At 45.4% G+C, this 22,428-nt stretch overlaps 1 protein-coding gene across 1 annotated transcript in view; it reads left to right on the forward strand.

Annotated features, from left to right (window-relative positions):
- The window catches only part of slc9a7 (solute carrier family 9 member 7), a 150,976-nt gene that overhangs the window by 25,396 nt on the left and 103,152 nt on the right, over positions 1–22,428 (forward strand). The window contains exons 7-9 of the mRNA XM_046299492.1: positions 8,286–8,427; positions 8,912–9,017; positions 11,842–11,930. Coding sequence (XP_046155448.1) covers positions 8,286–8,427; positions 8,912–9,017; positions 11,842–11,930 — 337 coding nt within the window. The remainder of the gene's footprint in view (positions 1–8,285; positions 8,428–8,911; positions 9,018–11,841; positions 11,931–22,428) is intronic.

Below are 22,428 nucleotides of genomic sequence, written 5' to 3' on the forward strand. Positions count from 1 at the left end.
TGTCTGTCTGTCTCTCGCGCTCTGTCTGTCTGTCTCTCGCGCTCTGTCTGTCTGTCTCTCGCGCTCTGTCTGTCTGTCTCTCGCGCTCTGTCTGTCTGTCTCTCGCGCTCTGTCTGTCTGTCTCTCGCGCTCTGTCTGTCTGTCTCTCGCGCTCTGTCTGTCTCAAATCAAATCAAATCAAATTTTATTTGTCACATACACATGGTTAGCAGATGTTAATGCGAGTGTAGCGAAATGCTTGTGCTTCTAGTTCCGACAATGCAGTGATAACCAACAAGTAATCTAACTAACAATTCCAAAACTACAGTCTTATACACAGTGTAAGGGGATAAGGAACATGTACATAAGGATATATGAATGAGTGATGGTACAGAGCAGCATACAGTAGATGGTATCGAGTACAGTATATACATATGAGATGAGTGTGTAGACAAAGTAAACAAAGTGGCATAGTTAAAGTGGCTAGTGATACATGTGTTACATAAGGATGCAGTCGATGTTGTAGAGTACAGTATATACATATGTATATGAGATGAATAATGTAGGGTAAGTAACATTATATAAGGTAGCATTGTTTAAAGTGGCTAGTGATATATTTACATCATTTCCCATCAATTCCCATTATTAAAATGGCTGGAGTTGGGTCAGTGTCAATGACAGTGTGTTGGCAGCAGCCACTCAATGTTAGTGGTGGCTATTTAACAGTCTGATGGCCTTGAGATAGAAGCTGTTTTTCAGTCTCTCGGTCCCAGCTTTGATGCACCTGTACTGACCTCGCCTTCTGGATGATAGCGGGGTGAACAGGCAGTGGTTCGGGTGGTTGATGTCCTTGATGATCTTTATGGCCTTCCTGTAACAACGGGTGGTGTAGGTGTCCTGGAGGGCAGGTAGTTTGCCCCCGGTGATGCGTTGTGCAGTCCTCACTACCCTCTGGAGAGCCTTACGGTTGAGGGCGGAGCAGTTGCCGTACCAGGCGGTGATACAGCCCGCCAGGATGCTCTCGATTGTGCATCTGTAGAAGTTTGTGAGTGCTTTTGGTGACAAGCCGAATTTCTTCAGCCTCCTGAGGTTGAATAGGCGCTGCTGCGCCTTCTTCACGACGCTGTCAGTGTGAGTGGACCAATTCAGTTTGTCTGTGATGTGTATGCCGAGGAACTTAAAACTAGCTACCCTCTCCACTACTGTTCCATCGATGTGGATAGGGGGTGTTCCCTCTGCTGTTTCCTGAAGTCCACAATCATCTCCTTAGTTTTGTTGACGTTGAGTGTGAGGTTATTTTCCTGACACCACACTCCAAGGGCCCTCACCTCCTCCCTGTAGGCCGTCTCGTCGTTGTTGGTAATCAAGCCTACCACTGTTGTGTCGTCCGCAAACTTGATGATTGAGTTGGAGGCGTGCGTGGCCACGCAGTCGTGGGTGAACAGGGAGTACAGGAGAGGGCTCAGAACGCACCCTTGTGGGGCCCCCGTGTTGAGGATCAGCGGGGAGGAGATGTTGTTGCCTACCCTCACCACCTGGGGCGGCCCGTCAGGAAGTCCAGTACCCAGTTGCACAGGGCGGGGTCGAGACCCAGGGTCTCGAGCTTGATGACGAGCTTGGAGGGTACTATGGTGTTGAATGCCGAGCTGTAGTCGATGAACAGCATTCTCACATAGGTATTCCTCTTGTCCAGGTGGGTTAGGGCAGTGTGCAGTGTGGTTGAGATTGCATCGTCTGTGGACCTATTTGGGCGGTAAGCAAATTGGAGTGGGTCTAGGGTGTCAGGTAGGGTGGAGGTGATATGGTCCTTGACTAGTCTCTCAAAGCACTTCATGATGACGGAAGTGAGTGCTACGGGGCGGTAGTCGTTTAGCTCAGTTACCTTAGCTTTCTTGGGAACAGGAACAATGGTGGCCCTCTTGAAGCATGTGGGAACAGCAGACTGGTATAGGGATTGATTGAATATGTCCGTAAACACACCGGCCAGCTGGTCTGCGCATGCTCGGAGGGGCGCGGCTGGGGATGCCGTCTGGGCCTGCAGCCTTGCGAGGGTTAACACGTTTAAATGTCTTAATCACCTCGGCTGCAGTGAAGGAGAGACTGCATGTTTCCGTTGCAGGCCGTGTCAGTGGCACTGTATTGTCCTCAAAGCGGGCAAAAAGTTATTTAGTCTGCCTGGGAGCAAGACATCCTGGTCCGTGACTGGGCTGGATTTCATCTTGTAGTCCGTGATTGACTGTAGACCCTGCCACATGCCTCTTGTGTCTGAGCCATTGAATTGAGATTCCACTTTGTCTCTGTACTGACGCTTAGCTTGTTTAATAGCCTTGCGGAGGAATAGCTGCACTGTTTGTATTCAGTCATGTTGCCAGACACCTTGCCCTGATTAAAAGCAGTGGTTCGCTTTCAGTTTCACGCGAATGCTGCCATCAATCCACGGTTTCTGGTTAGGGAATGTTTTTATCGTTGCTATGGGAACGACATCTTCGACGCACGTTCTAATGAACTCGCACACCGAATCAGCGTATTCGTCAATATTCCCATCTGACGCAATACGAAACATGTCCCAGTCCACGTGATGGAAGCAGTCTTGGAGTGTAGAGTCAGCTTGGTCTGACCAGCGTTGGACAGACCTCAGCGTGGGAGCCTCTTGTTTTAATTTCTGCCTGTAGGCAGGGATCAGCAAAATGGAGTCGTGGTCAGCTTTTCCGAAGGGGCGGGGCAGGGCCTTATATGCGTCGCGGAAGTTAGAGTAACAGTGATCCAAGGTTTTACCACCCCTGGTTGCGCAATCGATATGCTGATAAAATTTAGGGAGTCTTGTTTTCAGATTGGCTTTGTTAAAATCCCCAGCTACAATGAATGCAGCCTCCGGATAAATGTTTTCCAGTTTGCAAAGAGTTAAATAAAGTTCGTTCAGAGCCATCGATGTGTCTGCTTGGGGGGGATATATACGGCTGTGATTATAATCGAAGAGAATTCTCTTGGAAGATAATGCGGTCTACATTTGATTGTGAGGAATTCTAAATCAGGTGAACAGAAGGATTTGAGTTCCTGTATGTTTCCTTCATCACACCATGTCCCGTTAGTCATGAGGCATACGCCCCCTCCACTCTTCTTACCAGAGAGATGTTTGTTTCTGTCGGCGCGATGCGTGGAGAAACCCGTTGGCTGTACCGCCCTGGATAGCGTTTTCCCAGTAAGCCATGTCTCCGTAAAGCAGAGAACGTTGCAGTCTCTGATATCCCTCTGGAATGCCACCCTTGCTCGGATTTCATCAACCTTGTTGTCGAGAGACTGGACATTGGCAAGAAGAATACTGGGAAGTGGTGCGCGATGTGCCCTTTTTCGGAGTCTGACCAGAACACCGCCGCGTTTCCCTCTTTTTCGGAGTCGTTTCATTGGGTCGCTGCATGCGATCCATTCCGTTGTCCTGTTTGTAAGGCAGAACACAGGATCCGCGTCGCAGAAAACATATTCTTGGTCGTACTGATGGTGAGTTGACGCTGATCTTATATTCAGTAGTTCTTCTCGACTGTATGTAATGAAACCTAAGATGACCTGGGGTACTAATGTAAGAAATAACACGTAAAAAAACAAAAAACTGCATAGTTTCCTAGGAACGCGAAGCGAGGCGGCCATCTCAGTCGGCGCTGGAAGTACTGAAGTACTGTCTCTCGCGCTCTGTCTGTGTCTGTCTCTCGCGCTCTGTCTGTGTCTGTCTCTCGCGCTCTGTCTGTGTCTGTCTCTCGCGCTCTGTCTGTGTCTGTCTCTCGCGCTCTGTCTGTGTCTGTCTCTCGCGCTCTGTCTGTGTCTGTCTCTCGCGCTCTGTCTGTGTCTGTCTCTCGCGCTCTGTCTGTGTCTGTCTCTCGCGCTCTGTCTGTGTCTGTCTCTCGCGCTCTGTCTGTGTCTGTCTCTCGCGCTCTGTCTGTGTCTGTCTCTCGCGCTCTGTCTGTGTCTGTCTCTCGCGCTCTGTCTGTGTCTGTCTCTCGCGCTCTGTCTGTGTCTGTCTCTCGCGCTCTGTCTGTGTCTGTCTCTCGCGCTCTGTCTGTGTCTGTCTCTCGCGCTCTGTCTGTGTCTGTCTCTCGCGCTCTGTCTGTGTCTGTCTCTCGCGCTCTGTCTGTGTCTGTCTCTCGCGCTCTGTCTGTGTCTGTCTGTCTCTCTCGCTCTGTCTGTCTCAGAGGGTTCCTCAGTTTCTCCTCCTTTTCCCTGATGTTGTAGAGATTCCTCACTGAGGTGACAGTGTTACATCAGTAATGTTGTTGATGTGGAGCTGAGACAGAGCTGGCACTCTACTACCCCTGCTGGAAGGCCTAGTGTGGTGCAGCTGCAATGACACATCAGGTGTTATGTGAAAGAGTGTATGATGCAATTAAAAAAGGTTTTATTGTCACATGTTGGATGATGCAGTGAAATGTATTGTTTTACTGGGTCAGCCATAGTAGTATGATAGGTGCAGTGTAATGTATTGTTTTACTGGGTCAGCCATAGTAGTATGATAGGTGCAGTGTAATGTATTGTTTTACTGGGTCAGCCATAGTAGTATGATAGGTGCAGTGTAATGTATTGTTTTACTGGGTCAGCCATAGTAGTATGATAGGTGCAGTGAAATGTATTGTTTTACTGGGTCAGCCATAGTAGTATGATAGGTGCAGTGTAATGTATTGTTTTACTGGGTCAGCCATAGTAGTATGATAGGTGCAGTGTAATGTATTGTTTTACTGGGTCAGCCATAGTAGTATGATAGGTGCAGTGAAATGTATTGTTTTACTGGGTCAGCCATAGTAGTATGATAGGTGCAGTGTAATGTATTGTTTTACTGGGTCAGCCATAGTATACTGAACAAAAATATGAACGCAACATGAAATAATAAATATTTTCCTGGGTGACAGTTCATATTAAGAAATCAGCCAATGTAAATAAATGATTTAGGACCTAATCTATGGATTTCACATGGCTGGACAGGGGTGGGAGTTTTTCCCCAACAAAAGGGCTTTTACAGACAGAAATACTCCTCAGACGATCCCGCAGGTGAAGGAGCCGGTTGTGGAGGTCCTGGGTTGGCGTGGTTACACGAGGCCCGAGGTGAAGGAGCCGGATGCGGAGGTCCTGGGTTGGCGTGGTTACACGAGGCCTGAGGTGAAGGAGCCGGATGTGGAGGTCCTGGGTTGGTGTAGTTACACGAGGCCTGCAGTTGAGGCCAGTTGGGCGCTGCCAAATTTTCTTCAACGACTTTGGAGGCAGTATATGATAATAAGAATTAACATTAGGTTCTTTGGTAACAGCTCTGGTGGACATTCCTGCAGTCAGCATGCCAATTGCACGCTCTGTCAAAACTTGAGACAGCTGTTGTGTGACACCACGGCACATTTTAAAGTGGGCTTTTATTGTCCCCAGAACAAGGTGCACCTATGTAATGGTCATGCTGCTTTAATCAGCTTCTTGATATGCCACACCTGTCAGGTGGATGGATTATTTTGGCAGAGGAGGAATGATCATAAGCTTTTTGTACTTATAAAACATGTCTGGGATCTTTTATTTCAGCTCATGAAACATGGGACCAAAACTGTACATGTTAGGTGTTCATATTAGTTCAGTGTAGTATGTGACGTAGTAACGTAGTGTGTCTGTGAAACGTATTGTGTCTGTGAAACGTATTGTGTCTGTGAAACGTATTGTGTCTGTGAAACGTAGTGTGTCTGTGAAACGTAGTGTGTCTGTGAAACGTATTGTGTCTGTGAAACGTATTGCGTCTGTGAAACGTATTGCGTCTGTGAAACGTATTGCGTCTGTGAAGCGTGTGCGTCTGTGAAACGTTGCGTCTGTGAAGCGTATTGCGTCTGTGAAGCGTATTGCGTCTACCACCTGTGAAGCGTATTGCGTCTGTGAAACGTATTGTGTCTACCACCTGTGAAACGTATTGCGTCTGTGAAACGTATTGTGTCTACCACCTGTGAAACGTATTGCGTCTGTGAAACGTATTGTGTCTACCACCTGTGAAACGTATTGTGTCTGTGAAACGTATTGTGTCTGTGAAACGTATTGTGTCTGTGAAACGTATTGTGTCTGTGAAACGTATTGTGTCTGTGTAACGTATTGTGTCTGAAACGTATCGTGTCTGTAACGTATCGTGTCTACCACCTGTGAAACGTATTGTCTGTGAAACGTATTGTGTCTACCACCAGTGAAACGTATTGCGTCTGTAACGTATTGTGTCTACCACCTGTGAAACGTATTGCGTCTGAAACGTATTGTGTCTGTGAAACGTATTGCGTCTGTAACGTATTGTGTCTACCACCTGTGAAACGTATTGTGTCTGTGAAACGTATTGCGTCTGTAACGTATTGTGTCTACCACCTGTGAAACGTATCGTGTCTGTGAAACTTATTGTGTCTACCACCTGTGAAACGTATTGTGTCTGTGTAACGTATTGTGTCTACCACCTGTGAAACGTATTGTGTCTGTGAAACGTATTGTGTCTGTGAAACGTATTGCGTCTGTAACGTATTGTGTCTGTGAAACCTATTGTGTCTGTGTAACGTATTGTCTACCACCTGTGAAACGTATTGTGTCTGTGTAACGTATTGTGTCTACCACCTGTGAAACGTATTGTGTCTGTGAAACGTATTGTGTCTGTGAAACGTATTGTGTCTGTAACGTATTGTGTCTGTGAAACCTATTGTGTCTGTGTAACGTATTGTCTACCACCTGTGAAACGTATTGTGTCTGTGTAACGTATTGTGTCTACCACCTGTGAAACGTATTGTGTCTGTGAAACGTATCGTGTCTGTGAAACGTATCGTGTCTGTGAAACGTATCGTGTCTGTGAAACGTATCGTGTCTGTGAAACGTATCGTGTCTGTGAAACGTATCGTGTCTGTGAAACGTATCGTGTCTGTGAAACGTATCGTGTCTGTGAAACGTATCGTGTCTGTGAAACGTATCGTGTCTGTGAAACGTATCGTGTCTGTGAAACGTATCGTGTCTGTGAAACGTATCGTGTCTGTGAAACGTATCGTGTCTGTGAAACGTATCGTGTCTGTGAAACGTATCGTGTCTGTGAAACGTATCGTGTCTGTGAAACGTATCGTGTCTGTGAAACGTATATCGTGTCTGTGAAACGTATCGTGTCTGTGAAACGTATCGTGTCTGTGAAACGTATCGTGTCTGTGAAACGTATCGTGTCTGTGAAACGTATCGTGTCTGTGAAACGTATCGTGTCTGTGAAGCGTATCGTGTCTGTGAAGCGTATCGTGTCTGTGAAACGTATCGTGTCTGTGAAACGTATCGTGTCTGTGAAACGTATCGTGTCTGTGAAACGTATCGTGTCTGTGAAACGTATCGTGTCTGTGAAACGTATCGTCTACCACCTGTGACACGTATCGTCTACCACCTGTGACACGTATCGTCTACCACCTGTGACACGTATCGTCTACCACCTGTGACACGTATCGTCTACCACCTGTGACACGTATCGTCTACCACCTGTGACACGTATCGTCTACCACCTGTGACACGTATCGTCTACCACCTGTGACACGTATCGTCTACCACCTGTGACACGTATCGTCTACCACCTGTGACACGTATCGTCTACCACCTGTGACACGTATTGTCTCACCTGTGACACGTATTGTCTACCACCTGTGACACGTATTGTCTACCACCTGTGACACGTATTGTCTACCACCTGTGACACGTATTGTCTACCACCTGTGACACGTATTGTGTCTACCACCTGTGACACGTATTGTGTGTGTGAAACGTATTGTCTACCCCCTGTGAAACGTATTGTCTACCCCCTGTGAAACGTATTGTGTGTGTGAAACGTATTGTCTGTGAAACGTATTGCCTGTGAAACGTATTGTCTACCACCTGTGGAACGTATTGTGTCTACCACCTGTGAAACGTATTGTGTCTACCACCTGTGAAACGTATTGTGTCTACCACCTGTGAAACGTATTGTGTCTGTGAAACGTATTGTGTCTGTGAAACGTATTGTCTACCACCTGCGAAACTTATTGTGTCTGTGAAACGTAGTGTGTCTGTGAAACGTAGTGTGTCTGTGAAACGTATTGTGTCTGTGAAACGTATTGTGTCTGTGAAACGTAGTGTGTCTGTGAAACGTAGTGTGTCTGTGAAACGTAGTGTGTCTGTGAAACGTATTGTGTCTGTGAAACGTATTGTGTCTGTGAAACGTAGTGTGTCTGTGAAACGTAGTGTGTCTGTGAAAGGATGGTAGACACAATACGTTTGATGGATGAAAGTGTTGACTGGAAGTTGTGTGTCCTGTTTCTTTGTTCCAGGTCTATTGTAGCCTATCAGCCGGCTGGAGCCAGTACACACACCTTCGATGCCACAGCCTTCTTCAAGTCAGTGGGGGTTTTCCTGGGCATCTTCAGTGGATCCTTCGCCATGGGAGCCATCACTGGAGTGGTCACTGCCCTCATATCCTTCTACTGAAACATCACTACACAACATGGGGATCCAGTAACTAAAATCACTGACAAGGGTGCTGCTTGTTTATGATGTTGGGTGGAAAGAGTCATGTTTTAGCTAGTCTGAAGTGGTCACTGCCCTCATCCTTACCTGAAAGATTACCACAACTTGTTTTTGTTTACATTTCTAACAGCGTATTCAGTACACTGGCAATAGTGTATTGTAGTGTCCCCTGAAGCAATGGCAATAGTGTATTGTAGTGTCCCCTGAAGCAATGGCAATAGTGTATTGTAGTGTCCCCTGAAGCAATGGCAATAGTGTATTGTAGTGTCCCCTGAAGCAATGGCAATAGTGTATTGTAGTGTCCCCTGAAGCAATGGCAATAGTGTATTGTAGTGTCCCCTGAAGCAATGGCAATAGTGTATTGTAGTGTCCCCTGAAGCAATGGCAATAGTGTTTGTGAAATGTTCTGATTCTCTAACTCTGTCTCTACGTGACCAAGTTCACCAAACTGCACTGTTTCCCTCTGCTGGAGACGGCCCTCTTCTTCCTCATGTCCTGGAGCACCTTCCTATTGGCTGAGGCCTGCGGGTTCACAGGTCAGGACCGGGTTGGCGGGGTTACGAGGGGCTCTGTTTGCATCCGAAATAGCAGCTTATTCCCTATAAAGTGCATATGGCTCTGGTCAAAAGTAGTGCACTATGTAGGGAATAGGGTGCTGTTTGGGAAGAATACACAGTATGGTCAGCACACAGGTTGCAGTAAATGTTTTACAGATTCTGCTAAAGATGGAGCAGAGCACAGAGAAAAAGAATAGGAGGATTATGATGCTGCGCAGCTAGGCCTAGCAGGCCACTGCTCCACTATCACACATCTACAATACGTCTATGTGTAGAGCGTGCATGTCTTATGTGTACATTACCAGTCAAAAGTTTGGACACACCTACTCATTCAAGGGTTTTTCTTTATTTTTAACATTGTAGAATAATAGTGAAGAAATCAAAACTATCAAATAACACACATGGAATCATGTAGTAACCCAAAAAAAAAAGGGTTAAATAAAATCAAAATATATTTTACATTTGAGATTCTTCAAATAGCCACCTTTTGCCTTTTACAGCTTTGCACACTCTTAGGTCGGCTATTTGAGCCAGGAAAAGGCTTTACTATTCTTGGGTGGATAAATGACTTTCGCTTCCCTCCAGGCCTGAGGGCCACACTCTCTCTAGTAGGTTTAGATTGAAGATGTGGCAAATAGGAGTGGGAATATCATCTGCTATTATCCTCAGTCATTTTCCATCCAAGTTGTGGCTTGTTATTGTTAATTGACAACAATGATTCTTTCACCTTTTCCACGATGACTTTACAGAATTTACAATTACAATGCTTGTCTTCCATAATTTGATCAGTTATACTTGGATGTGTAGTGTCAGCGTTTGTTGCTGGCATGTCATGCCTAATGTAACGGTTCTGAGTTGTTGTTTTTTAGGGTCGACCAAATAAAATATAGATTTGTCCTTTTGGTTTGAGGGATTGAGTCCCGTCTGGTTCGTCACGTCTACACCAATACAAAGGAATCACGCAGTAGTCATTATGGACGTACACTGTTCATAAACCCTGAACACATTGGAAATAACTTGAACTCTTTTTGTGTTGGCTGTATTCCCAAAATAAATGTATAAATACACGCAATAATGTCACAACACAATGAACTCTGGTTCCTCAAAAGTCCCGTACCTCAGGCCTAAAAAGAGTCCAGCCCGGTAAATGAGTTCAGTGACCATAGTCACGCAATTGTTCCTTCCATAAAGTGACGTGTAAAAACCGGTCTCATTCATACACTCAGAATGCAATAAATATCTGTTCCACACACAATGGAGGATCAGAAATCTTCAGCTACAACTGAACACACAAACCAACACGTTATAAATCACACCAAAACAAAAGGAAATGCCGTTTGCCAAAAAAATGCTAGTCAGAACTTCCAATCTGCCAACAGATCTCCAGCCGAGGAGATGGAGGAGTAACGGTGGAGACGTAATGTAGATCAATAGACTACAGATAGATAGACTATAGACTAATGTAGATCAATAGACTACAGATAGATAGACTATAGACTAATGTAGATCAATAGACTACAGATAGATAGACTATAGACTAATGTAGATCAATAGACTACAGATAGATAGACTATAGACTAATGTAGATCAATAGACTACAGATAGATAGACTATAGACTAATGTAGATCAATAGACTACAGATAGATAGACTATAGACTAATGTAGATCAATAGACTACAGATAGACTATAGACTAATGTAGATCAATAGACTACAGATAGATAGACTATAGACTAATGTAGATCAATAGACTACAGATAGATAGACTATAGACTAATGTAGATCAATAGACTACAGATAGATAGACTATAGACTAATGTAGATCAATAGACTACAGATAGATAGACTATAGACTCATGTAGATCAATAGACTACAGATAGATAGACTATAGACTCATGTAGATCAATAGATAGACTACATGTAGATACAGAGATAGACTATAGACTAATGTAGATCAATAGACTATAGATAGATAGACTATAGACTCATGTAGATCAATAGACTGGTTGATCCTGTGACACGGCTTTTACACACTTTTAAATACAACAAACTGGGTTTGAACAAGCTTCTAAGCTGAAGGTTTAACACTTCCTCTTTGCACAACCCACTTTTGCGCAGCAGATGCTGAGGCTGTCTATTTGGGAATTATAGGGGAAGCGGCCCATTGGCAGGAGAAGCACTGAGACTGTTTAGACAAATTCAGGGCCTTCACACTAAGTTTGCTAATCTTGCCAATGAAAAAAATAATTTAAGTAATTGCCAATATCACTGGTGAATGAGACATCTGATTCAATGAATGATGGAGCTGAGTTTGCCTTTTTGCCCAAAATGTAGTTTAAGGTGCTCCAAATCTTTTAACTATCAATCTTTGTCATTTATCTTTGTTTCATAGTTTTAGTTTATGCTTTTTATTCAGTTTAGTAACATGATTTCTCAATTTGCAATACATTTGCCAATCGGTTATGCAGCCAGACTTATTTGCAATTCAATGCCTTTTGTCTTATCCCTGTCAACCGTAATTACCATAATATTTTTAATTCCTTATCAATCCACGGGGATTTAACATATTTTAGTCATTTTGTTAATGGCTGCATACTTATTACTTATAAGTAACTGGAATAAGCAATTTGTGTTCCCAATTGCACCCTATTTCCTAGATAGTGCACTGTCCATATGGCACCCTGTTCCATTTATAGTGCACTGCTTTTGACCAGAGAGGTCCACGTGGGAAGCAGACTGTATCCTCAGGTGTGTTAGCTGTGTTATTCTTAGGCTGTTCTATCTCTGTGTGTTCTGTCCCAGGTGTCGTGGCGGTGCTGTTCTGTGGGATCACTCAGGCCCACTACACATACAACAACCTATCTGAGGAGTCCACCAAGCGCACCAAGCAGGTAACACCCTACATACTACACACTAACACTAGCCCTAAACCTTACCACTAACCCTCTCCAGCCCCTCTCCTCTCCTGGTTGTCATGCTGTAAAGGGTTCAATCTGACGCAAAAACGGTCCAAGAGCACAGGACATCAATAAGCTGCTCCCAAACATTTTAAACCAGCATCAGGAAATGTAGTCTATCATAGTTCATGTGGGATTCAATGACAATGTGAAGGACAGCTCAGAACAGTTGAAGATTGATTTTAAAGAACTGATTGGGTCTCTACTTGACACCAACAAACACCCCATAATATCTGTCCCTCTGCCCTCCTAAATCGTGGCATTGAATATTTCAGCAGACTTTTAAATCAAATCAAATGTATTTATAAAGCCCTTCTTACATCAGCTGATATCTCAAAGTGCTGTACAGAAACCCAGCCTAAAACCCCAAACAGCAAGCAATGCAGGTGTAGAAGCACGGTGGCTAGGAAAAACTCCCTAGAAAGGCCAAGACGTAGGAAGAAACCTAGAGAGGAACCAGGCTATGAGGAGGGGTGGCGAGTCCTCTTATGGCTGTGCCGGGTGGAGATTATAACAGAAAATGGCCAAGATGTTCAAATGTTCATAGATGACCAGCAGGGTCAAATAATAATAATCAGTGGTTGTCGAGGGTGCAACAGGTCAGCACCTCAGGACTAAATGTCAGTTGTCTTTTCATAGCCGATCATTGAGAGCATCTCTACCGATACTGCTGTCTCTAGAGAGTTGAAATCAGCAGATCTGGGACAGGTAGCACATCCGGTGAACAGGTCAGGGTTCCATAGCCGCAGGCAGAACAGTTGAAACTGGAGCAGCAGCACGACCAGGTGCACTGGCGGCAGCCAGGAGTCATCAGGCGAGGTAGCCCTTAGGCATGGTCCTAGGGCTCAGGTCCTCTGAGAGGAGGGGATAGGGAGAGAATTAGAGGGAGCATACTTAAATTCACACAGGACACCGGATAAGACAGGAGAAGTACTCCAGATATAACAGACTGACCCTAGCCCCCCGACACATAAACTACTGCAGCGTAAACACTGGAGGCTGAGACAGGAGGGGCCAGGAGACACTGTGGCCCCATATGATACCCCCGGACAGGGCCAAACAGGAAGGATATAACCCCACCCACTTTGCCAAAGGACAGCCCCCACACCACTAGAGGGATATCTTCAACCACCAACCTACCATGCTGAGACGAGGCCGAGTATAGCCCACAAAGATCTCCGCCACGGCACAACCCAAGGTTTTTTTTATCCCTCCATAACAAAACTATTGCAGCTCTGTGGGTTTAACATTTATTGACAATATTGATACCTTCTGGAAACAACTTGTTTTATAAAGAGGATAGGATCCACCCAGATCACTTGGGTTCCTGGTTCCTTACACAGCATTATAAAGAGGATAGGATCCACCCAGATCACTTGGGTTCCTGGATCCTATCATAGATGGTCCAATAAGCTGTAAAGAGCCAACTGCACTGGGACAGATGGTCCAATAAGCTGTAAAGAGCCAACTGCACTGGGACAGATGGTCCAATAAGCTGTAAAGAGCCAACTGCACTGGGACAGATGGTCCAATAAGCTGTAAAGAGCCAACTGCACTGGGGCAGATGGTCCAATAAGCTGTAAAGAGCCAACTGCACTGGGGACAGATGGTCCAATAAGCTGTAAAGAGCCAACTGCACTGGGGACAGATGGTCCAATAAGCTGTAAAGAGCCAACTGCACTGGGACAGATGGTCCAATAAGCTGTAAAGAGCCAACTGCACTGGGACAGATGGTCCAATAAGCTGTAAAGGCCACTCAGACTGGGGACTCCATCCCCAAGTCGTGAAAAACTTATTCTGCTCTAAGCCTCGTACTGCCCATCGTCCGAGTGAGGGGGAAAAAGTGTGTTAACCCACGCAAGGCTGCCGGCCTAGACTGCATCCCCAGCCGTGTCCTCAGAGCATGCACTGACCAGCTGGCTGGAGTGTTTACGGACAAATTCAATCTCTCCCTATCCCAGTCTGCTGTCCCCACATGCTTCAAGATGTCCACCATTGTTCCTGTTCCCAAGAAGTTAAAGGTAACTGAACTAAATGACTATCGCCCTGTAGCACTCACTTCTGTAATTATGAAGTGCTTTGAGAGACAAGTCAAGGATCATAGAACTTCCCCCCTACCTGACACCCTAGACCCACTTCAATTTGCTTACCGCCGCAATAGATCCACAGATGATGCAATCGCCACCACACTGCACACTGCCCTGTACAAGAGGAATACCCATGTAAGAATGCTGTTCATTGACTATAGCTCAGCATTCAACACCATAGTTCCCTCCAAGCTCATCATTAAGCTTGTGCAACTGGATCCTGCACATCCTGACGGGCCGCCCCCAGGTGGTAAGGGTAGGCAACAACACGTCTGCTACGCTGATCCTCAACACTGGGGCCCCTCAGGGGTGCGTGCTCAGTCCCCTCCTGTACTCCCTGTTCACCCACGACTGCGTGGCCAAACACGACTCCAACACCATCATTAAGTTTGTAGGCAACACAACAGTAGTACGATTACTAAGATGGCGCCGGAGAAGAAGACTTATGTTTACGTGTTCCCAGACTGGAATATGTTCCGGGATTCCTCTGATGGCGTTGAGGAGTCAGATCAGTCATTGGCTTCATTAACGGAGAAGAAGACTTATGTTTACGTGTTCCGGGATTCCTCTGATGGCGTTGAGGAGTCAGATCAGTCATTGGCTTCATTAACGGAGAAGAAGACTTATGTTTACGTGTTCCCAGACTGGAATATGTTCCGGGATTCCTCTGATGGCGTTGAGGAGTCAGATCAGTCATTGGCTTCATTAACGGAGAAGAAGACTTATGTTTACGTGTTCCCAGACTGGAATATGTTCCGGGATTCCTCTGATGGCGTTGAGGAGTCAGATCAGTCATTGGCTTCATTAACGGAGAAGAAGACTTATGTTTACGTGTTCCCAGACTGGAATATGTTCCGGGATTCCTCTGATGGCGTTGAGGAGTCAGATCAGTCATTGGCTTCATTAACGGAGAAGAAGACTTATGTTTACGTGTTCCCAGACTGGAATATGTTCCGGGATTCCTCTGATGGCGTTGAGGAGTCAGATCAGTCATTGGCTTCATTAACGGAGAAGAAGACTTATGTTTACGTGTTCCCAGACTGGAATATGTTCCGGGATTCCTCTGATGGCGTTGAGGAGTCAGATCAGTCATTGGCTTCATTAACGGAGAAGAAGACTTATGTTTACGTGTTCCCAGACTGGAATATGTTCCGGGATTCCTCTGATGGCGTTGAGGAGTCAGATCAGTCATTGGCTTCATTAACGGAGAAGAAGACTTATGTTTACGTGTTCCCAGACTGGAATATGTTCCGGGATTCCTCTGATGGCGTTGAGGAGTCAGATCAGTCATTGGCTTCATTAACGGAGAAGAAGACTTATGTTTACGTGTTCCCAGACTGGAATATGTTCCGGGATTCCTCTGATGGCGTTGAGGAGTCAGATCAGTCATTGGCTTCATTAACGGAGAAGAAGACTTATGTTTACGTGTTCCCAGACTGGAATATGTTCCGGGATTCCTCTGATGGCGTTGAGGAGTCAGATCAGTCATTGGCTTCATTAACGGAGAAGAAGACTTATGTTTACGTGTTCCCAGACTGGAATATGTTCCGGGATTCCTCTGATGGCGTTGAGGAGTCAGATCAGTCATTGGCTTCATTAACGGAGAAGAAGACTTATGTTTACGTGTTCCCAGACTGGAATATGTTCCGGGATTCCTCTGATGGCGTTGAGGAGTCAGATCAGTCATTGGCTTCATTAACGGAGAAGAAGACTTATGTTTACGTGTTCCCAGACTGGAATATGTTCCGGGATTCCTCTGATGGCGTTGAGGAGTCAGATCAGTCATTGGCTTCATTAACGGAGAAGAAGACTTATGTTACGTGTTCCCAGACTGGAATATGTTCCGGGATTCCTCTGATGGCGTTGAGGAGTCAGATCAGTCATTGGCTTCATTAACGGAGAAGAAGACTTATGTTTACGTGTTCCCAGACTGGAATATGTTCCGGGATTCCTCTGATGGCGTTGAGGAGTCAGATCAGTCATTGGCTTCATTAACGGAGAAGAAGACTTATGTTTACGTGTTCCCAGACTGGAATATGTTCGGGATTCCTCTGATGGCGTTGAGGAGTCAGATCAGTCATTGGCTTCATTAACGGAGAAGAAGACTTATGTTTACGTGTTCCCAGACTGGAATATGTTCCGGGATTCCTCTGATGGCGTTGAGGAGTCAGATCAGTCATTGGCTTCATTAACGGAGAAGAAGACTTATGTTTACGTGTTCCCAGACTGGAATATGTTCGGGATTCCTCTGATGGCGTTGAGGAGTCAGATCAGTCATTGGCTTCATTAACGGAGAAGAAGACTTATGTTTACGTGTTCCCAGACTGGAATATGTTCGGGATTCCTCTGATGGCGTTGAGGAGTCAGATCAGTCATTGGCTTCATTAACGGAGAAGAAGACTTATGTTTACGTGTTCCCAGACTGGAATATGTTCCGGGATTCCTCTGATGGCGTTGAGGAGTCAGATCAGTCATTGGCTTCATTAACGGAGAAGAAGACTTATGTTTACGTGTTCCCAGACTGGAATATGTTCCGGGATTCCTCTGATGGCGTTGAGGAGTCAGATCAGTCATTGGCTTCATTAACGGAGAAGAAGACTTATGTTTACGTGTTCCCAGACTGGAATATGTTCCGGGATTCCTCTGATGGCGTTGAGGAGTCAGATCAGTCATTGGCTTCATTAACGGAGAAGAAGACTTATGTTTACGTGTTCCCAGACTGGAATATGTTCCGGGATTCCTCTGATGGCGTTGAGGAGTCAGATCAGTCATTGGCTTCATTAACGGAGAAGAAGACTTATGTTTACGTGTTCCCAGACTGGAATATGTTCCGGGATTCCTCTGATGGCGTTGAGGAGTCAGATCAGTCATTGGCTTCATTAACGGAGAAGAAGACTTATGTTTACGTGTTCCCAGACTGGAATATGTTCCGGGATTCCTCTGATGGCGTTGAGGAGTCAGATCAGTCATTGGCTTCATTAACGGAGAAGAAGACTTATGTTTACGTGTTCCCAGACTGGAATATGTTCCGGGATTCCTCTGATGGCGTTGAGGAGTCAGATCAGTCATTGGCTTCATTAACGGAGAAGAAGACTTATGTTTACGTGTTCCCAGACTGGAATATGTTCCGGGATTCCTCTGATGGCGTTGAGGAGTCAGATCAGTCATTGGCTTCATTAACGGAGAAGAAGACTTATGTTTACGTGTTCCCAGACTGGAATATGTTCCGGGATTCCTCTGATGGCGTTGAGGAGTCAGATCAGTCATTGGCTTCATTAACGGAGAAGAAGACTTATGTTTACGTGTTCCCAGACTGGAATATGTTCCGGGATTCCTCTGATGGCGTTGAGGAGTCAGATCAGTCATTGGCTTCATTAACGGAGAAGAAGACTTATGTTTACGTGTTCCCAGACTGGAATATGTTCCGGGATTCCTCTGATGGCGTTGAGGAGTCAGATCAGTCATTGGCTTCATTAACGGAGAAGAAGACTTATGTTTACGTGTTCCCAGACTGGAATATGTTCCGGGATTCCTCTGATGGCGTTGAGAGTCAGATCAGTCATTGGCTTCATTAACGGAGAAGAAGACTTATGTTTACGTGTTCCCAGACTGGAATATGTTCCGGGATTCCTCTGATGGCGTTGAGGAGTCAGATCAGTCATTGGCTTCATTAACGGAGAAGAAGACTTATGTTTACGTGTTCCCAGACTGGAATATGTTCCGGGATTCCTCTGATGGCGTTGAGAGTCAGATCAGTCATTGGCTTCATTAACGGAGAAGAAGACTTATGTTTACGTGTTCCCAGACTGGAATATGTTCAGGATTCCTCTGATGGCGTTGAGGAGTCAGATCAGTCATTGGCTTCATTAACGGAGAAGAAGACTTATGTTTACGTGTTCCCAGACTGGAATATGTTCGGGATTCCTCTGATGGCGTTGAGGAGTCAGATCAGTCATTGGCTTCATTAACGGAGAAGAAGACTTATGTTTACGTGTTCCCAGACTGGAATATGTTCCGGGATTCCTCTGATGGCGTTGAGGAGTCAGATCAGTCATTGGCTTCATTAACGGAGAAGAAGACTTATGTTTACGTGTTCCCAGACTGGAATATGTTCCGGGATTCCTCTGATGGCGTTGAGGAGTCAGATCAGTCATTGGCTTCATTAACGGAGAAGAAGACTTATGTTTACGTGTTCCCAGACTGGAATATGTTCCGGGATTCCTCTGATGGCGTTGAGGAGTCAGATCAGTCATTGGCTTCATTAACGGAGAAGAAGACTTATGTTTACGTGTTCCCAGACTGGAATATGTTCCGGGATTCCTCTGATGGCGTTGAGGAGTCAGATCAGTCATTGGCTTCATTAACGGAGAAGAAGACTTATGTTTACGTGTTCCCAGACTGGAATATGTTCCGGGATTCCTCTGATGGCGTTGAGGAGTCAGATCAGTCATTGGCTTCATTAACGGAGAAGAAGACTTATGTTTACGTGTTCCCAGACTGGAATATGTTCCGGGATTCCTCTGATGGCGTTGAGGAGTCAGATCAGTCATTGGCTTCATTAACGGAGAAGAAGACTTATGTTTACGTGTTCCCAGACTGGAATATGTTCCGGGATTCCTCTGATGGCGTTGAGGAGTCAGATCAGTCATTGGCTTCATTAACGGAGAAGAAGACTTATGTTTCGTGTTCCCAGACTGGAATATGTTCGGGATTCCTCTGATGGCGTTGAGGAGTCAGATCAGTCATTGGCTTCATTAACGGAGAAGAAGACTTATGTTTACGTGTTCCCAGACTGGAATATGTTCCGGGATTCCTCTGATGGCGTTGAGAGTCAGATCAGTCATTGGAATATGCTTCATTAACGGAGAAGAAGACTTATGTTTACGTGTTCCCAGACTGGAATATGTTCGGGATTCCTCTGATGGCGTTGAGGAGTCAGATCAGTCATTGGCTTCATTAACGGAGAAGAAGACTTATGTTTACGTGTTCCCAGACTGGAATATGTTCCGGGATTCCTCTGATGGCGTTGAGGAGTCAGATCAGTCATTGGCTTCATTAACGGAGAAGAAGACTTATGTTTACGTGTTCCCAGACTGGAATATGTTCGGGATTCCTCTGATGGCGTTGAGGAGTCAGATCAGTCATTGGCTTCATTAACGGAGAAGAAGACTTATGTTTACGTGTTCCCAGACTGGAATATGTTCCGGGATTCCTCTGATGGCGTTGAGAGTCAGATCAGTCATTGGCTTCATTAACGGAGAAGAAGACTTATGTTTACGTGTTCCCAGACTGGAATATGTTCCGGGATTCCTCTGATGGCGTTGAGGAGTCAGATCAGTCATTGGCTTCATTAACGGAGAAGAAGACTTATGTTTACGTGTTCCCAGACTGGAATATGTTCCGGGATTCCTCTGATGGCGTTGAGAGTCAGATCAGTCATTGGCTTCATTAACGAAGGAGAAGAAGACTTATGTTTACGTGTTCCCAGACTGGAATATGTTCCGGGATTCCTCTGATGGCGTTGAGGAGTCAGATCAGTCATTGGCTTCATTAACGGAGAAGAAGACTTATGTTTACGTGTTCCCAGACTGGAATATGTTCGGGATTCCTCTGATGGCGTTGAGGAGTCAGATCAGTCATTGGCTTCATTAACGGAGAAGAAGACTTATGTTTACGTGTTCCCAGACTGGAATATGTTCGGGATTCCTCTGATGGCGTTGAGGAGTCAGATCAGTCATTGGCTTCATTAACGGAGAAGAAGACTTATGTTTACGTGTTCCCAGACTGGAATATGTTCCGGGATTCCTCTGATGGCGTTGAGGAGTCAGATCAGTCATTGGCTTCATTAACGGAGAAGAAGACTTATGTTTACGTGTTCCCAGACTGGAATATGTTCCGGGATTCCTCTGATGGCGTTGAGGAGTCAGATCAGTCATTGGCTTCATTAACGGAGAAGAAGACTTATGTTTACGTGTTCCCAGACTGGAATATGTTCCGGGATTCCTCTGATGGCGTTGAGGAGTCAGATCAGTCATTGGCTTCATTAACGGAGAAGAAGACTTATGTTTACGTGTTCCCAGACTGGAATATGTTCCGGGATTCCTCTGATGGCGTTGAGGAGTCAGATCAGTCATTGGCTTCATTAACGGAGAAGAAGACTTATGTTTACGTGTTCCCAGACTGGAATATGTTCCGGGATTCCTCTGATGGCGTTGAGGAGTCAGATCAGTCATTGGCTTCATTAACGGAGAAGAAGACTTATGTTTACGTGTTCCCAGACTGGAATATGTTCCGGGATTCCTCTGATGGCGTTGAGAGTCAGATCAGTCATTGGCTTCATTAACGGAGAAGAAGACTTATGTTTACGTGTTCCCAGACTGGAATATGTTCCGGGATTCCTCTGATGGCGTTGAGGAGTCAGATCAGTCATTGGCTTCATTAACGGAGAAGAAGACTTATGTTTACGTGTTCCCAGACTGGAATATGTTCCGGGATTCCTCTGATGGCGTTGAGGAGTCAGATCAGTCATTGGCTTCATTAACGGAGAAGAAGACTTATGTTTACGTGTTCCCAGACTGGAATATGTTCCGGGATTCCTCTGATGGCGTTGAGGAGTCAGATCAGTCATTGGCTTCATTAACGGAGAAGAAGACTTATGTTTACGTGTTCCCAGACTGGAATATGTTCCGGGATTCCTCTGATGGCGTTGAGAGTCAGATCAGTCATTGGCTTCATTAACGGAGAAGAAGACTTATGTTTACGTGTTCCCAGACTGGAATATGTTCCGGGATTCCTCTGATGGCGTTGAGGAGTCAGATCAGTCATTGGCTTCATTAACGGAGAAGAAGACTTATGTTTACGTGTTCCCAGACTGGAATATGTTCCGGATTCCTCTGATGGCGTTGAGGAGTCAGATCAGTCATTGGCTTCATTAACGGAGAAGAAGACTTATGTTTACGTGTTCCCAGACTGGAATATGTTCGGGATTCCTCTGATGGCGTTGAGGAGTCAGATCAGTCATTGGCTTCATTAACGGAGAAGAAGACTTATGTTTACGTGTTCCCAGACTGGAATATGTTCGGGATTCCTCTGATGGCGTTGAGGAGTCAGATCAGTCATTGGCTTCATTAACGGAGAAGAAGACTTATGTTTACGTGTTCCCAGACTGGAATATGTTCGGGATTCCTCTGATGGCGTTGAGGAGTCAGATCAGTCATTGGCTTCATTAACGGAGAAGAAGACTTATGTTTACGTGTTCCCAGACTGGAATATGTTCGGGATTCCTCTGATGGCGTTGAGGAGTCAGATCAGTCATTGGCTTCATTAACGGAGAAGAAGACTTATGTTTACGTGTTCCCAGACTGGAATATGTTCCGGGATTCCTCTGATGGCGTTGAGGAGTCAGATCAGTCATTGGCTTCATTAACGGAGAAGAAGACTTATGTTTACGTGTTCCCAGACTGGAATATGTTCCGGGATTCCTCTGATGGCGTTGAGGAGTCAGATCAGTCATTGGCTTCATTAACGGAGAAGAAGACTTATGTTTACGTGTTCCCAGACTGGAATATGTTCCGGGATTCCTCTGATGGCGTTGAGGAGTCAGATCAGTCATTGGCTTCATTAACGGAGAAGAAGACTTATGTTTACGTGTTCCCAGACTGGAATATGTTCCGGGATTCCTCTGATGGCGTTGAGGAGTCAGATCAGTCATTGGCTTCATTAACGGAGAAGAAGACTTATGTTTACGTGTTCCCAGACTGGAATATGTTCCGGGATTCCTCTGATGGCGTTGAGGAGTCAGATCAGTCATTGGCTTCATTAACGGAGAAGAAGACTTATGTTTACGTGTTCCCAGACTGGAATATGTTCCGGGATTCCTCTGATGGCGTTGAGGAGTCAGATCAGTCATTGGCTTCATTAACGGAGAAGAAGACTTATGTTTACGTGTTCCCAGACTGGAATATGTTCCGGGATTCCTCTGATGGCGTTGAGGAGTCAGATCAGTCATTGGCTTCATTAACGGAGAAGAAGACTTATGTTTACGTGTTCCCAGACTGGAATATGTTCCGGGATTCCTCTGATGGCGTTGAGGAGTCAGATCAGTCATTGGCTTCATTAACGGAGAAGAAGACTTATGTTTACGTGTTCCCAGACTGGAATATGTTCCGGGATTCCTCTGATGGCGTTGAGGAGTCAGATCAGTCATTGGCTTCATTAACGGAGAAGAAGACTTATGTTTACGTGTTCCCAGACTGGAATATGTTCCGGGATTCCTCTGATGGCGTTGAGGAGTCAGATCAGTCATTGGCTTCATTAACGGAGAAGAAGACTTATGTTTACGTGTT

This window comes from Oncorhynchus gorbuscha, linkage group LG02, assembly GCF_021184085.1.
Source record: "Oncorhynchus gorbuscha isolate QuinsamMale2020 ecotype Even-year linkage group LG02, OgorEven_v1.0, whole genome shotgun sequence".
Lineage (NCBI taxonomy): Eukaryota > Metazoa > Chordata > Actinopteri > Salmoniformes > Salmonidae > Oncorhynchus > Oncorhynchus gorbuscha.